The sequence below is a fragment of the Echiichthys vipera genome (assembly GCF_963691815.1).
Source record: "Echiichthys vipera genome assembly, chromosome: 5".
Lineage (NCBI taxonomy): Eukaryota > Metazoa > Chordata > Actinopteri > Perciformes > Trachinidae > Echiichthys > Echiichthys vipera.
In genome coordinates, this window is record NC_139830.1 from 12,169,727 (window position 1) to 12,187,547 (window position 17,821).

The window sequence follows — 17,821 nt, forward strand, 5'->3', positions numbered from 1 at the left end:
AGTATTAATCCGCTGGGTCGTGACCCCCCCCCCCCCTTTTTTTCCTTTTTTACACAGACATTAACATAAATATAAAATAATTGTCCGACATTACCTCTTATCATTATCACATCAGCATCGGTGTAACATATAACATCTATCAAACGGTTTTTTTTGTTGTTAAGTAAATACTGTTATTTCAGATGATTTTCAGTTGTCATGGTTACAATCAATTCTGCGTCCAAAATGGCGACTTTGCTTGGGGAGCATCTATTTCAAATTAGTGGTCAGGGTCCACCTCCTCTAAAAGACTTTTTCCAACTTCTTATTACCAAAAATGAGGTTGAGTATTTGTATGAGTTTCTATTTATAAAGCCTAGTCTCAGAGAACAACTTAGAGTTGGTGAAAAAAACACTTAATTTTTGTCTACAGAGCTAGCTATGCTAGCTAGCTAGTTTTAAATATCTTGCCTGGGTGTTATTTTACCAGCCACGAGAGTGATGCTGGTATTGTTTTTACATTGTGAGCATGTGTTTCCTGAAAATGGGAGTATTGTAAAATAATTACTGCCAGTCGGTTGAAATTCGTCATGTCTCAGGTCATTTAATATGACCTAAATTGTATTTTGGATTCACAATGCACCACAAGTTTCTCCTGGAATTAAAAGTTAGATATGTCAAATCTTCATTAAACGCTTAATTTAAAAAAAATAATACATCCACGTGGCATTTTGAGAATGAAAGTATTACAACAACAAAACACGTGCCGAAATGGCTACGTTTCTTCTCGGTCTGTAAGCTAATTTTCATGTTTACTTAGCAGTAACGGCTAACGATAACTGTCAGTCAAACTCCTCTGCAATAATTGCTTTTATGGTGCGATTTGCCAGAGGGGATGGGTTCAAACAGATTCTGATCTCCTGTAGACTACTGGGCCGGTTAGACGAACCTGTCAACCTGAGGGCTGGAATTATTTTCTGTTGTTGCAACTATGACCTTGAGACACTAGATGGCGGTCTTCGGATCATTCTCCATATTCAACCTTTAATATCTTCATTCAGTCCTCACTGTTTCTTTCTAACTTTAGGTAATATGGAGATCATGGAAGATTTCTGTGCGACTTGACTGCCGGGGCGCTGCACCCAAAGAGCTGAAGACATCCCATCAGGATTTCCTACATCACAAAACGCTACAGCGTAGGGGTTCTTTGTCTGAATAGAAACTAAATCACTGCCTCACTGCCCAGTAGTGTTACATTATGTCTGTGATACTGAAAATCTTTTTTTACCTGTTCTTAATTTTGTTTGGTGAAATGTTGCAGTAACCTGCTAGGGCTCAGCATTTGCTTGAATGGAAATCTATCATTTGACATCAAGGCTGTGCTTTCCATCCCTCATCTGTAGAACAAGTTGGTGCTGTTTTCGGGCAGAGGATCCTGGAATACACAAAATCACTATGTCAAGGAAAGTTTGATTACCTGGAGCGCTTACCTGATGACGTATTGCTCCAAATCATGTCCTACTTAGAGCTGAAAGATACAACACTGCTGGCACAGGCTTCACAGAAATTCAGAAAGGTGAGAGCCTCTTAAAATAATACCTTTAGTACAGGCTATACTGTAATATAGATGACGCAGATATGGTGTGTTATTCTCTATTTTGCTCTCTCTTTGGCATGTGCCTTTGCTCATATGTATTTGTACGCTGATAAACACACCTGTAACTCTGCATGTGTTTTGTTAACTTGTGCTCTGTACCAGCTCTGCAACTCTGAGAAGTTTTGGGAGCATACTGTGAGAAACCGCTGTGCAGAGTTTACCAGTGAAATGGAGGGCATAGCGAATGCCATGGGCTGGAGAAAGTTTTATTTTACCTTTTTCCACACCAGTGGCAGTGAAGACAAACAGTGAAGCAACTTAAACAACCGCAACATAAATGTCATCACAATAGATGGATTGTCTGTATTGATTTTGTACTTTGTGAAACACAAGACAGTGTTTTCAGTTTGGTGAGTGTTCTTAAGTTTAAAATTTACTGTTGATCTACAAAAATATCCATTCCATATTCCAAGTGCCAAATATTCTTCGATGCAAATCTTTATGTATGTTTTGTTGTTTTATTTCTTGTGTCACAACTGATGACAAATATAACCTCCAGTATTCAATGAAAAACAAATGAAAAGATCTGTTACTTGCATGTTATGTATGTTGCAAAGAGTTTGTGTTAAATTACTGGTAAAATAAAAGTAGCATACTGTGTAATACAGCAGTGTCCTTTTATGTTTCCTAAATGATTAACTGGTAAAACAATCTAAAAATGCTTATAAAAAATATATGTAAACGACTGAAGTCCTGCAGACGTCATATCATGATCAATGGTCGATTTCAGCATATACTTCCTGTTTACATTTGACAGGGAACTGCTCTTGCGCCCTCTGCTGAAACTCGGCATTCAATGCTGTCTCTGCTTACAGCCAACCTGGGTTTGCATAATGGTCTCTACTGAGTTCACTCATGCAGCCAGCAGAGGGAGCAACTTGGCAATGAAAACTAGAGTCAGATGATGGGAGGAGGAGGATCAAGTAAATAAACCCTTGGGTAGCGTGTGCAAAACAAGTGCTGTAATTCTGGTTACCATATCCAGGCCTAAAGACCACACCACACTTTTTTTCTGGATTGAAAACCTTGTACAAAACATCTGTAGGGGCATCTGCCACACCGGTCCTACCTCACCTGAAACCTGTACAAGCAAGCTGCAGTAACATAAGACAAAGGTATGCACAGCTTTTTTTTAAATGTTTCTAACAGGGATCTTAGTGGATCAGACAGAACATAGTACAATGAAAGTTGGCAAAATGGCTTCATACCGAAATACTGTCCTTGTTTCTTACTGTAACAAACGGATGAGAAAATAGAAAACAAAAATAATCAATGACATTGTCCTTTGTTAAGGCAAGAGCAAAATGTTGTTTTCCCAAATGTTATTTTAAAACTTCCCTCAGTATTATTACATTCTTGCATCCAAATGATAGCTGGGTGTTGGAATGATCTGACATAACTGCATACAGGCTTGACTGGGAGCTACTATGGCCTATTATTAGCCACTGAACACTGGATACCGCCTTCTCAGCTGAGTCTGGTCTAGGAGACAAATATTCATTACGTAACAATAAAGGATCTGTCTCCCAGATCCACTTCCTGAATACCGCAGCAGCAACTAGGCCCCAAACTGAGGCAGAGCGGAAGCCTCATCCATTTGTTTGCTAGAGCAGTGTAAAGCGGTGCCGGTTGTTTCCTGCTTATCCCTTGCCTCCACACATTCACCACGCCACCCCTCCTTCACAGCTCCTCTTTGTGGGTCAGTGATGCAGCGGGAGTGACGCAGCAGTGGCAGCAGCCTCCAGAAGACAACTTTACACAGCAGGAACAAGGAACCTCTGCCAGAACCATAGTCCACAGGAAACTTCCAGACAGCAGCGAAGAGGGAAGATGGTGAAGGCCTAATCTAGGCTAAAGGAGAACAGGAGCCGGGTAGTCACTGTCCTTTCCTCCTCCTTAACAAACACCAGAGAGACTTCCACAGTGGCAGAGACAGGCCCAGCAAGACCTTCCGCATAGAGACATTTTGGTAGGCAACTCAAAGTATGAGTGCGGCAGTAACATAAGTGCTACCAGGGATGAGTGTCTTCGTATACTAAGAGTGTGAATGCTTTAAGAATGAGGATGAGGCCTACTCAGCCTTGTAGGGCGGTCTGTGTCTCCCTGCCGATCAGCGTCCCTACAGGCCGCAGCTGAGCTTACTGAGCATCAGAGGCCTGTATATTTTGTCCTAGGGATTTGAACACTTATTATTAGCTGTGATAGCGTGTGGGTGACAATGTGCTGTTTACAATATATTTCATATGATCCACCACGCAGATCACTATGTAAGCGCTTTCAGTAAGGGCAGTGAATTATTGGTTCTTTTGATCCAATTTAGCTTGAGATCTATTGTGAATGTGAATTTATAAAAAGGAAAGGTCCCTTATTATTCAGTTAGAATAAATAATGGTTCCCAATCCTGTAAACCACAAAACATGTTTGCCGGATTATGGAAAATATTAAGGATGGTGTTGGTAGTTAAAAATTCGATGGTTGAAAGGGTCGCTATGATTTGGAGTTAAAAAATCATTAAAAAATATTTATTTTATTGGCTTCACACAAGTGCATGCCAGCCTACACGTATTAATAAGGTATACAACATACTGTACATACAAATTAGGGGTGGTTTTATGTAAGAAGGATGAAAGGAAGACTAGGATGTGGAGTGGATGGCACAATGAACCAATGCTTTAGAAATGTTAGTCTGCCTACCATCAAAACCTGCATTCACTTATATTGAAGTAATTGAAGTTACTGAGAACACCAAAAACTTAAAATGTTAAAACGAGTGACCATGTTTATTCTTTTTAAATGCCAGAGAGAAAAAGAAAACCTCAAGCCCACAAGGATTTAGGGTCTTATTAGGGAATGTGACTTCTTCTAATGTGGGTCTTTGCTGTGAACTTGTGTTAAGTGGATATTTTTGACTGACAGCAGACTATTTAAATCAGCTGTGGTGGTTGCTGCAAACTTATCCCACAACTCCAGCAGGCTCCCCTCAGTTTCCCAAATTTAGATTTTATGGCTCCAGTTATAGAGAGTATGCACCGAAGCCACCTTTGCCTCATCACTTGAATTGTTATCGCTTTTTTTATTTTTAGCTGTCACACAAACATGCCCCAGTGTGACAGACGTCTTTAGGTCTACCTGCATGACGAGCTGGTACATTGGCTACTTCACAGGCTAAAGTAGGGCTCTTCAAGGACGCATGTCTTGCCGTCAGCACCAAAACTAGAAGACTGAGCCTGTGGTTAATTGTGTATTTATGAAATCAACATAGCATGATGTACTGAACTCAGAAAAGCAAGAGGACAACCCACAGGAGCTAAGAATTAGGGTGATCATTGACTGTAATTTAGGAGACTAAGGCAGTCATATGAGTTCACTCAGTCATGTAAATTAAAGAGCTGCTTCCGTCCTCAGAAGCTAGCAAGAGGCTCACAGTGCCTTGTTGGGTTTAGCTTCCTCCCCTCCCCCTCGTCTGCAGTGCTGACGCATCTGCTGCTTTTGCATCAATCAGCAGCCTCTATATAGGTATGGCGAGAGTCCCCGCTGATAGCTGAACTATCTTTTTTCCCTTTAGCCTTGCTTTCAGTTTGCACGCTCACTGAGATAGTGAGAAAAAGCATTTCTAAACATCTGTCCTATGACTGCTGTGATACACAATAGGACAGCATTCACTGCCATCTTCTCTCGGGGTTCTGCATTACCTAACCACAGTGACTGCGTAAGCACAGGCGAAAGGATTTGGTTTAATATATTGCTGCACAGAGTATGTGTACACAAGCATGAAACAGATGGTGAAGCATTATGCATTCAAGGTGCATGTTGTTTCTGTGTGGGCTACAGATCATTTCTGTTTCATGCAAAGGACATTTTTCCTTTTGGTCAACATCGATTCATCAGGCTCTAGCTGGTGTGGTACTGGGGAGATTTAATACGGCATCTGCTGTACAGCAGAGTACTGCTCACTCTACGCTGCTACCAGCAATGCAGCTGAGCGTTTTTCTCAGGCTGTAGCATCGAGCACAGAGCTGGAAGCAGACAGCATCTCTCCGCTCTCCCCACAGCCCTCTGCCACGCTTAATAAAAGTTGCTGCTTCCTGCTCAGTGGCTCCAGAACGAACGCTTCAGTTGCCTTGCTAGCACAATGGCAGACCCATACTCTGGTTTAGCTAGATGATGTATAAACTGTGAGTTAATCCTATAGCTGTGGTAGGACAGTCAGAGGAGGGCAGGGCAGATCTAGCCCAGGACATGAGCTGCATGGATAGAGGCGAAGGACGTTGGAGCTGGAGTCATCAGCACGCGGAGAGGGAGGGAGAGGAAGAAATACGTCAGAAAAAGATCCGCTTCTGACAACACCACTGTTCAGCGACCATCACTGAAAAAAAAAACTACTTTCGCCTTCCTCTCACACAACTGTTTTTCATGTATGGTTTGGTATATTGAGGGCTGTAGAAAAGGGATACTGCATGACACTGTTTCCTGTTCGTCCTGCATCATTCTCTCTGATTTACTAAGGTATGTTTTGCATGGTTTACCTCAATTCATAACCTGTTTGTTTTTGCAGAAGAACGCTTTGCAGAGATGTGTAATGTGACTTTTGCTTTGACATTTCGCTCTTTGTTTGACAAGACTGCGTCCATGTGCTATACTGTCATTTCTTGGTTTGTGGTTTGGTATGTGGGGATTTTTATTTTACAGGTTGAGATGTAAAAAATAATATCACATGAGCTTTGAAAGTAAAGTAAGGTTGGGTGTGGCAAAACCATAAGAACTGATGACAATTTCAAAATTTCCGCTCAGCATGTGATGCCAATAAATAACAACCATTTGTATAAATTGGGGTAAATGAAAGTGGTAAAGTAAAATAGCAACCCAGAAGATAACACTGTTTCTGTTTCTGTGAACAGCACAAACTGAGAAATTAGTACAAAGCCGTGGCAGATCACTTGCTGTTATCGGATGACAAAGTCCTTCGGGTAGCATTTCTGCTGCAGACAAAGACACACAGACCAATACACATACACAAAGTACATTCAAGCAGAAACAAAGGCAAACCTAGATTGCATTGTAGACTGCTGCGTGTAGCAGGTTCTCAGAGAGGGCAGGATGTGTATGGGAAAGAGGGGACCATACCCCGACAGCTAGTCACTTGCAATCTAGCTGAATCCCAATAAGTGCTGCGCCATAGCATGTTGCCATGACAACGGAGGCCTGTCTGAGAACGAAGGCAGGAGGCTGGTTGTGTTCGAGAGGCTTTAAAGAATGGCGGCCATACTGTATTTTTTGCACTAAACAAAAAATTGGAAATGAGTGAAAAAGCAAGCCTAAAATGACATCACTGATAAATTACCTAATCCCCTTTGAAATGTCCAAATGGCACAATTTTGCAAAACACAAAACAACAATAGAACCGCCTGTTTATGTGTAACTTGACACTATCTTCAGTTTAATTCGCACAGAGTACATCTCATATGGATCACAACTAATTCAACTTTTTTTTCTTCTGTTTTTCACTACATGAGCACCCAGTACAAAGAGAAAGTTTGCAACAGAGGGACAATGAATACGACAACCTGATCACCAGAGACAGTAAATCATTGTCTCATGCTAAATTGCACAGTCGCTGTAGGTCTTTTACAGCAGCCCTAAATGAAAAAAATAATAATGTGAAGTACTGCCTAATAATAACCTTGAGGCAGGTGTGATGAGTCATCACTTACCAGGCAAACTGAGTGTGTCTTAGCTACATGAGACATGCTTAATGACTCAGTATAGACTTTAACCACACTAACTCTGTTTTAAGTAGGCCACAGTAAGAACAACATGCTAGGTGACATATCCTCTTTCCAAAGTGAGGATTAATGAACTTTAACTTCCTCTAAGAGATGCAGATCATTTTGGTTTACTGTCAAAATAATCCAAAAAAAGCTGCTTTGACGATACTCAAAAACATCATTCCGCCATTCCCCATCTGACCAGAAATCTGTGCAGTGTGAAGACTAAGATGTATGTGGTTAAGATATAGTATTAATTGCAATATTATTAGCAAGTCAGCTACTTTGAATAGGCCAAAGATGGTTAACGTTTATATTTTTCACAGTAGTGATTGGTGTGCTACCACGCTATATTACATTATATCAGTGACGCTTCCTGGCTGCCATTTGCTTATGAGGCATTCGTTAACTGTTCGCTGTAGTTGTTAAGAATTGACAACAAAATGTATGTGGGACAAGTAAAAGGATGTTTCCACCGTCAACCGACAGACAACAGAAGAAGGGAGCATATGAGTCATCAGTGCGTAGCTGTCTGCGCGTCATTTTCCATTAACGTAGGCCCGACAACTGAACTAGTGCAGAGCTGTGGTAGCACATTGAATGGATTACCACCCAAATTGAATTATCATAAGCAATAAAAATATGGCATATTTTACCAGGCGCAGGCCAGGACTTCACTCAGGTGCTGAGGAAAGACTCTTCTTTCATTTTCTCGTGACTTTGTTCTAGGATTAGTGAATCACTTGGGCTGTTCATCAACAAGAATATTCCATGTATGAAAAACCAAGTCAGCAATGGAACAGAAGTGAAATTATTGGGCAGATGAAAAGTAGTTTCATACTGTATAGGAAGTAATTAAGAACATCATATATTTGGTCACTATATCCAAGACTTTTTAAATCATAATCTTCACAGTTCAATTCTAGATCAGAGGCAACATATTTAGTCATGTCCTTTCACTAAAAATGAATTCTTGCAGTATTTCTAAGTAGCTCCCTGACACACTCCCACTCGGGTGTTTTCTAGTGCTTTAGAAGAGACTGGGGATCTATTGTAAGAATAAGGTTTAATCTTAGTATGTTACCCATTCATTAATTTCAATTTATTTTATTTTAAAGAAACTGAATGGGGATTAGGATGACTTGAGTCACCAGAGCTGTTGACCAGACTGATGACACAGGAGCTCATCTGTCAGGACATCACTGCCATCTAGTGTTAAAAGACAACAACAGCTGAAATATTACAAATACAAAATGTACACACAGTAGTGTGTTTTTGTAAACAATATCAAAACCGTCATATCCACCATTTTGTAATAATCTGATATAATTATTTATTTTTTTCTCTTCTTCTTTTTAGATGACTGTGGTGTCCCCGAGCACTCAGAACCTGATGGATAGTGCTCACCCTCATACTGTGCTCAGTAAGCTCAATGAGCAGCGCTCACAAGGCCTCTTCTGTGATGTTACCATTGTGGTGGAGGATGTTAAGTTTCGGGCCCACAAGAACATCCTAGCAGCCTGCAGTGGGTACTTCAGGAACGCTCTTACAACTCCTGAGACGTGGAGCTCTTGCCAAGTGCTGGAGCTGATGGACCTGAAGTCTGAGGTGTTCGCCAGTATCCTCAACTTTATCTACTGCTCAAAGGTGACATCACCTGATGCAGAGGACACAAGGGGGCTGGTGGCAGCTGGAAAAAGACTTGGAATACCTTTTTTAGAGAAGCTTGCAGAACAAGAGAGGCAGGACGAATGTGTTAAATTCATAGACTCCGGCACATCCCCACTGTCAAAAAAAACTAAGAAGGAAGCTCCCAGGCCTACGGACATTGACAGAGGGCCACGCATCACCAATGCCTTCTCTATAACTGAAGTGTGTCCTGGGAACAATCTTTTCACTCCTCTGGTTCAAACCAAAGTGGAGAGGCAGTCCCCAGATGTGGGACGGCTACCATCAAGTTGCCCCACAACCTCCTGTCTCAACAGGAACAGTGAGACAACCCAAGCTCTCTCAGAGCACTCATATGCCGTCAGCGAATCCACTCTAGGCAAAGACAGCAGTCAGTGGGACAACAAAGTCTGTAAACAAGCAATATCTCAGTCAAAGCAACTTCTCTACAGGAACGCAGGCCCGCTTAAAAAGCGGCACAGGTTGAGAGGCACTTTGTTTCGAAGTATACTTCCAACACCAGCCGAACCACAAACTGTTAATCCAAATACAATAACCCCCAAATTAGCGGACGGTGTTTCTGCAGCGCCTGTTGTAGTCATGACACCACCTCCACTTATTTCAGAGACAGATACAGAAAAAAGTATAGGCCCAGGGCTACATTTAGCCACTGACAATGTTCACATGGATTTAGGTCCACCAACCCTTTCCCCTCACACAGAGGAGAGCATTTCAATCTATGGATGTGACCACTGTCCGGAGATATTCACAAATAAAGCTCTTCTCACCATTCACTCAGAGGTCCATAAAAAGCGTTTTGTCAGTCATTTGTTTTGCACATTTTGTCACAGAAAGTTCATACATCTCAAACGGCTGCGCAACCATGAGCAGGTCTGCCCCAAGGCTGAAAGAGGCTCGACTAAACTGGATACTACTGACAAATCAACCAAAGAGGCGAAACTCCATTCAGACGACATGTCGGACACGGAGAGCATCAAGACACAGCTTCCTTCTGCTGACCTCTCCACCCCCTACACCCCAGAGCCCCTTCAAGTGGATCAATCAGAGCCTCCGCAGGATGAGAAGGAAGTAAGGCCCAGTGGCAGTAAGAGGAGATACAACTGCAGTGTGTGTAAACGGGTCTATGTCACTATATCCAGTCTAAAGCGGCATGAGAACGTACATTCCTGGCAGAGGGCATATCCCTGTCATTATTGTAATAAAGTGTTTGCATTGGCAGAGTACCGTACGAAGCATGAAATCTGGCACACAGGTGAACGCCGCTATCAGTGCATTTTCTGCCTGGAGACATTCATGACATATTATATCTTAAAGAATCATCAGAAGTCTTTTCATGGCATTGATCCCAGTCTTGCTGTTGGGAAAAATTCTGCCAACGGTGGTCTGAAAGCCAGTGTTTATCCAATCAAACTCTACCGGCTTCTACCTATGAAGTTTAGAAAGAGACAATACAAGACGTACAGTGAGACATATTCAGAGAATGATGACAGAGGTGATGAAGCCCCACCAGGCAGCAATTCTCTTATCCCTCCATTTGAGGAAAGCGGTCTGATCGGCCAGCCTGATACTGTTTCAATCCCTCTGACATTCATGGCAACGACAACAATGGTGGCACCCGTCATGCCTCGCATCAGCTTTGGCAAGCCATGCGACCAAGATGTTGAGCAAAGTCCGAACAGTGCTTTGGAAATTCAGAGAGGCACTAGAAAAGAGGCTGGGAACAGACATTCATCCTTCATTGACTATGACAGTACCTCCTCTTTGCCTCCTGGGTCTCTTGCAGATGGTTACAAAGATGATCCTCCTGTACTAAGTAACTCAGAGCACATCAGTCATAATGTGCCATTCTTAAACTCTTTGAACGCTTTTAAAAAGTTAGGCGAGCTATCAGAGTCTGCGAAAAGAGTCGAGGACATGACCAAGGAGATACTTCAATCGAGCACTGAGAATCGGGTGTGTGATAAAAAGATGGGGGCAATGACAGAAACATATATCGCCAAACCTGCATGCCCAGGTCCATCTGTGGATGGTGCCTCTATGCCACTCTGTCAGATAACAGTCAAAATAGGCAATGAAGCCATCATCCGCCGCCGAATCAAAGGATCTAAGCTTTTCCCCAGAAAGAAAAGGAGAATCAGAGAACTGAGTGCAGAGGAGAACCCCAGTCAGTGCCCCCCAACACTGGAGAACTCAGAGAGCCCCAGGCACCGCCTGAGACCAGAAGTCTCTTCTGCCACAGAGCCAGAGACATACGATGATCCCAATGACTGTGACACAGCTGATATGCTTTGGCGTCCTTACTATTCTTACAAAGCTAAAAAGAAAAGGAAGAAGTTAAGATTCAAGCACAGAAAGGCTTTGTTTCACGGTTATCCTGAAACATCTGTAGATAGAACTGCTGCCACTGAGGCTCATCTCGATAAAAGCAGTTGGCTGACAGAAGACAGCATGTCAGGTGGGAGTGGAGAGGTAAAACGGAGCCTCAGCAGGAACTCCAGCCCGAGGGCCACCTACAACTGTGACATCTGTGACAGCTCTTTTATCACAGAGACCGGTCTGAGAGCTCATGTTATTGGTTCCCACCCTTGTTTCTGCCGGACCTGTGGTAAACAAGGTCCCCCGGGTGAGGCCCCCGCCGGTGGTGATTACATCTGCAACAGCTGTATGGAAAACGGCTCCTGCTTTGATAATACACCCAGAAGCCCAAACCCGGAGAAAAAGTATCGCTGCTCCTTCTGTCCACAGCGTTTTCTCTACCTTGCCACCAAGAGAAGCCATGAGAAAAAACACCAGGAGACAAATGAGGAGGGCTATAATTCTGATAACTTCACACCATGTTCTAAATACTCAGCACACCTGAGTGAAGACAATAAACAAGACACCATCAAAACAGAAGACAGTGACAGTCAATCTGACATAAAAAGTGAAAGGGTGGAAGAAGGACATCTTTCTATTGAGAAAATCAGGCCTAAAATTGAGGATACACCTGACTTTATGTCTTTAACTACCTACCAAGACATGTCATATTCCAACATTAAAAGTCCATTATCGCCATGCATTGACCCATTGTTTTCCCTGACACCCTCAAAGGTGAAACATAAAATGTCAAAAAAAAGGAACAACGAACAGCATTCTACGCATCTCGTCTCAAAAAAACAAGCCGGTGACAGAGACAGCGATAGCAACAACAAGGACATTTTGACGGGGCCAACAACAATCAGGCACAATCTTGAGAAGTCCTGTAAACTCTTCAGGAGAAATGACACTGAAACTGAAGGGGCCCACATTGCTTTACACAAGCCAGAGAAATGGATGTGCAAAGAGGAGCCGTTCTTTTAGAGCTTTGAAGAGGAAAAAGCAAAAGTGAATGAACTTCAAGCCACCACTTTTGGTTAGGAAATGTGAGAAAGAGTATTGTCTTTGCAGTTGAGCTCAAAAACATATTTTTGAATGGACAATGCACTCCACATGAGGATCTAACATCAGTGTAGGCTGTAATTTCATCCCTCCTAAACTGAATGACAGTGATTTTTTTTTCACTTTTGTAGAATATATTTTAGGGAGAATATAGGACCTTTCTGACACACACTGTATTATGTCCATTGTCTATGCATATATGGCAGACTGAGATACATGACTGTAAGCAATTTCAGAACAGGGGTTGTGTTGGACAACTGAAAAGGAGGAACAACTGAGGAAAACTATATGAATTTTACAGCTGTCACATTTCTGACGTTTAATTAAATGGTGAGTTGCACTTTATAGTTAGACTATGCTTATCTGTTGATGAAATACTTTGATAATTCAATTCTAAGCACCACTGATATAATTCTTATTTCTAATTAGCACATGGGACCCTTGAGATTAACGTTGCTACTTGTTTGTGTTTAATATGTATAAAACATGTGAAACTATTTAAATAAATGTTGTTGATAATCTAAAGTTTAATCTTTTCCTCCTTGAGACTTGGAGATCCGGTAAATGCTTGACTATCAATTCACAGTTCTTAGTGACCACGGCGCTGACTGATAAGCACACTTACTTACTGATTCTCTGCTGCTGATGGTAAGGGAATAGTTACAGAAACCATAAGCATTATGCAGTTAAAGTGTGGAGTGGAACACTATAAAAGGTAGGATTCAAACAGTCATATTGCTACAAAACCTGTTCCACTGCAAAGATAAAGTCTTGTGGCGTCATATTAGTTATCTGCTCCCACTCCTACTGGTCCTTCAGGGACCTGCAGCCCATCTGAGAAGTCCATTCCCTCGTTCTTCCACACAAACTGCATCTGTATTTAGAGTTGGGCCTCAAGACTAAATTTCCAGATGTTTCTAAATTCCTTGCTTTTAAGACCGGCTTTGTGATGTAACAGATGGATCAAAAGTTTGAGGTTTAAGACACTGATTATGCCATGGAGGCAACATTTTTACATTTCATATTCAAAATACTACAAGCAACAATTTATGCGGTGTTACCGATGCTATTCCAGATTAAATATGAGTGATCGGTGTGTGAATGGATGAATAGCTAATTTCATCATTGATCACTAAGTAAAATAGTAGTGAGGAACATAGGCTTGAAATCACTTCATATACTGCAGAAAAGAAACATGCTTACAAGATTGTACACTAGCTACTACTTTGCTTGAATAAAATATAAAGACAAAATTCAACATAGACTTGATATGATGATGAATCGTTCTTTATATTTTTTGGTGGTGTAAAACACTTCAGATAGATGTTCGTCTCATTTAATAAAAGGTTTCAAATACGACAATTTGTTTTATATGGTCATAACTAAATAACTGTAGTAATTTTTTACATTAAGTCTTGATGTCACAAAACTTTGATAGTAAACAGCAGAGACATTTGTGACATAAAGTGCCATTTAGAAGATAGATTAGATGCTATCAAACTAGTGTGAGCTACATGTTAACAGGAAATACTAGAAACTAACGTAGAGAAACTAATAGAAACTGACTATAAAAGTTATGATGCATACCTGACTTCCCTTTCAGGCTCCAGGCTCCTATCAACAATGACGATTAGACCTGTGTTTTCACTCAACCAGAAGCTGCATCACCTGGAAAGAGAGGACAAGAACACAGGACGTCTGTCATGTTTCCATCTAAAGGAGATATTGGAATGGGACTTTAAAAGAGATTAAGATGAATAAATTATCTTTATTAATCAAAACAAAATATTTTATTTGGGAAATTTGTCCACAACTGTATTGCCTATACAGTCTATTCCACTGAAAATAAGCATTCATAAATGTAAGTAGAAATATCAAGAGCTGCTATTTTCCAAGTAACTATCAAGCTAAAAGCTGTAACCCAAATAAAACACAACCTCAAATCATCAAACAAATCATATATAAAACTCTGTTAAATCAAAAAGAAGAAAGAAAAACATAACAGGATGTACTTTACACAAACATGAAACTGAACTTTGAATGAACACTGACATCCTGTATTAGTAGCACCACAACAGGCACCTACTGTAAATGTCTTACTCTTTGGTTGAAATTGGCCACTTCTTGGCTTTCTAACCGTTCCTGAACAAGTCCTAAACAAATAAAAGACTTATTAGCTGTGGTGCGTGAATGCATAGAGCGTTTGCAGACATTTTAGGGTCACTCTCCATCTAGGCCTACATATCATTTATTTTACATTTCTTCTGATTAATGTTTTCTCAAAAGTTTGTGGGGGGTTCATTTTTGAAATATTGTTCAAAGTAAAAATAACTGTGCCTCAGTAATTAGTTTTAGGGCAGTGGTAATTTACACTGTGGTGGAAAGTAACTGACTGCATTTACTCAAGTACTGTTACTTAAGTTCAATTCTGAGGTACCTGTACTTTACTTGAGTAATTCCATTGTATACTTCTTTAAACTAGCCTACATTTTAAAGGATATTTTGTGCTTTTTACTCCCCTGCATTTATTTGGTCATTTTAGTTACTTGATGACTCTAAAATTGCCCGTAGGTGTGAATGGTTGTTTGTCTCTGTTCGTCTCTATGTGCCCTGCGATAGACTGGCGTCCTGTCCAGGGTGTACCCCGCCTCACGCCCGATGTCAGCTGGGATCGGCTCCAGCACCCCCCGCGACCCCGACCGCGGGATAAACTGTTGAAGATGAATGAATGAATGAATGATAGTTACTTCAGACATTCAGATTATTAATACAAAATATCATCAACACATTAAATAACATATTGTTTTAGATTAAGCTACACAGCGGTACATAAAGTAAATAAAATGAGCCCCACTCTTACCAGCTGTAACATTAAGGTGATATTTACATAAATATATCAATAATTATAATCAAATGATATACTATTCTGAAATGGGTCATTCTGCATTATGAGCAATTTTACTGTTTGTACTTTAAGTACATTTGGATGCTGATACTTTTGTACTTTTACTAAAGTAACATTTTGAATGCAATAGTATTTCTACAGTGTGGTATTGATACTTTTACTTTAGTAAAAGCTCTGAGTACTTCTTCCACCATGTAACACAAGCATGACCATACAGAGTTTAACTACAACAATGTACATCAGCCAGCTAAGCTAATTAGCTCCACAAGCAAATTATCAGCTGGTCGTTAGCATCACACAGTGAGCACCACTAGCGCGAGACCTTAAGTCCTCTTAAACCTCCTACCATCTCCAGACTGAAGTACTGGCCGAAGCACAGGAGCTCCACTTTTTTAAGAAAGCTCCATATTTCCCTAAATGTTTTTTTTCTTCTTCCAACTTTAGTTGGCAGCAGACTACGAAAAAATGTGTGTATAAAAAAAGTATATGTATATATACAGTATATATACTGTATATATACTGTATATATACGTGTATATACACATATTGTATTATTATTTGTATCTTGCATATTTTCATGCTTGTAACCTTTTCAGTGAAACATTTAAAGTGAGTTTATTTTATTTATTTATATATATATATATATATATATATATATATATATATAGTTTTTAAAATTATTATTAATTTTATTGTATTTATTTATTTATCTATTTTGTGCTCTGACAGCATGGTCGAGGCGGGTGGGGGAAGAAAATAAGAACGATATGTATGTTGAATATGATGTGATGATGATGTGATCAATCCTTATTTTCTCAAATAAAAACATGTTAAAAAATAAAGAAGGTGTACTTAAATGCACAACAAAAAATAAAACAATATATTCAAAGTAATTAAATACAAAAACATTCATTAAAAGGTAGGCTATATAATCCCATTTCCCTGAGAAAAATCTGTAGTATATCAGCTGTATAAATACTTTTTCTTATTATTAATAATTCAATTTTGAAGGGATTAAAGGTTAGCCGAGATTCTAAACATGACTTAAGTCTCAATAAATGAATAAATGCACAAATAAATGTAAAAATGATTACACGAATGAATAAATAAATGCACAAAGAGATAAATACAGAAACAAAGAAAAAATGCATGAATAAATGGATAAATAAAGGAATAAATAAATAAATAAATAAATGCTTTACATTATTTTTACATTTTTGTTCACCTACATTTATTTATGTATCCCTGTGTCCATATGATTTTGGGGGTAGAAGTGCCCATATAGTCATGGATTATTAATTATTAAAGATTGAATGTCAACAATGAGCAGAACACCGCCATCTAGTGTCTTCAGATCGTAGTCGCAACAGCAAAATATAATTAAAAGCAGTCGCGTTGCCAGGTTGGTCAGACCCGGCCCAGTAGCCTACAGGAGACCGGAGTCTTTTTGAACCTGTTTGAACCCATCACCTCTGGCAAAGCGTACCATTAAAACAAGTATTGCAGAGGAGTTTGACTGACAGTTACCGTAGTAACTGTAAACATGAAAAGTTAGTTTACGGATAAAGGAGAAATGCAGCCATTTCAGCGTGTATTTTAATGCCGTTGAACTTTTTCATCTCAGTCCATGGAGTGAATGCTTGGCCTATACTGACTCTAGTTTTTGTCCGTCTCCGGTCACTCAGCTGCTGGGACAAATAAGCAGCTGCAGGATTGGTAAACTCCATTTCACCCAGATCCAGCCTACAGTAGCTGCACCTAACAACAGACAACCCTGGCAACCTGCAATGCCTAACGCTATTGGCTGGTACAATGTAAACAGAACATGACAGAAAGTCATTGTCATACCTGTAAAAAAGAAAATGTAAAATATAAATTCAGACAAAATATATTTTTATGGTAAAGCAATACTTTCATTCACTCTGTACCTCTCAAAACGCCCTGTGGGTGTATTGTTTAAGAAGAATATAATTTTTAATGAAGATTCGACATATTTAACCTTTGGGTCTCAATAAATAAATAAATAAATAAATGTATAAATAAATACACAAATTCATAAATAAACGCATGAATGAATGTTTACATAAATGAAAAGGTACAAAAATAAATGCATGAATAAATAAATGCTTTACATTTATTTTTACATTTTTGTTTACCTACATTTATTTATGTATCTCTGTGTCCATGTGTTGATTAGATAGGAGGGCCCTTTTATTCATGCATTAATTAATACATAATTTAACCATTTCTTTATTTAATCCTGTATTTATTTATACATATATTTATTTATTGAGACTGAAGTCATGTTTAGTCCTCCATACACACCAGTGTGTACGGGACCTGTGACGTGACGCGGCAGTGGGGCTGGCTCTCCTCCGCTCTGCCTGCATTCATAAACGGATATGATAA

The 17,821-nt window shown here is 39.9% G+C and overlaps 2 protein-coding genes across 2 annotated transcripts; both read left to right on the forward strand.

The window, feature by feature from the left end:
* Positions 1 to 225: 225 nt before the first annotated feature.
* fbxo36a (F-box protein 36a) lies at positions 226 to 1,888 on the forward strand (the record flags this gene model as incomplete). The annotated part of the gene is made up of 4 exons (XM_083914189.1): positions 226 to 321; positions 1,067 to 1,175; positions 1,383 to 1,555; positions 1,739 to 1,888. The coding sequence occupies 4 exons, from the start codon at positions 226 to 228 to the stop codon at positions 1,886 to 1,888; spliced, it is 528 nt and encodes a 175-aa protein (XP_083770315.1).
* A 725-nt stretch (positions 1,889 to 2,613) lies between these two features.
* Positions 2,614 to 12,939, forward strand: zbtb38 (zinc finger and BTB domain containing 38). Its single transcript, XM_083913440.1, has 3 exons — positions 2,614 to 2,751; positions 3,323 to 3,605; positions 8,761 to 12,939. Exon 3 carries the CDS (start codon positions 8,761 to 8,763, stop codon positions 12,427 to 12,429), a length of 3,669 nt encoding a protein of 1,222 aa, XP_083769566.1. The 5' UTR covers positions 2,614 to 2,751; positions 3,323 to 3,605; the 3' UTR covers positions 12,430 to 12,939.
* Positions 12,940 to 17,821: the final 4,882 nt, after the last annotated feature.

Bases quoted from the DNA above. Each gene is read 5' to 3' on its own strand.
- zbtb38 (XM_083913440.1), top strand. From the start codon at position 8,761: ATGACTGTGGTGTCCCCGAGCACTCAGAACCTGATGGATAGTGCTCAC.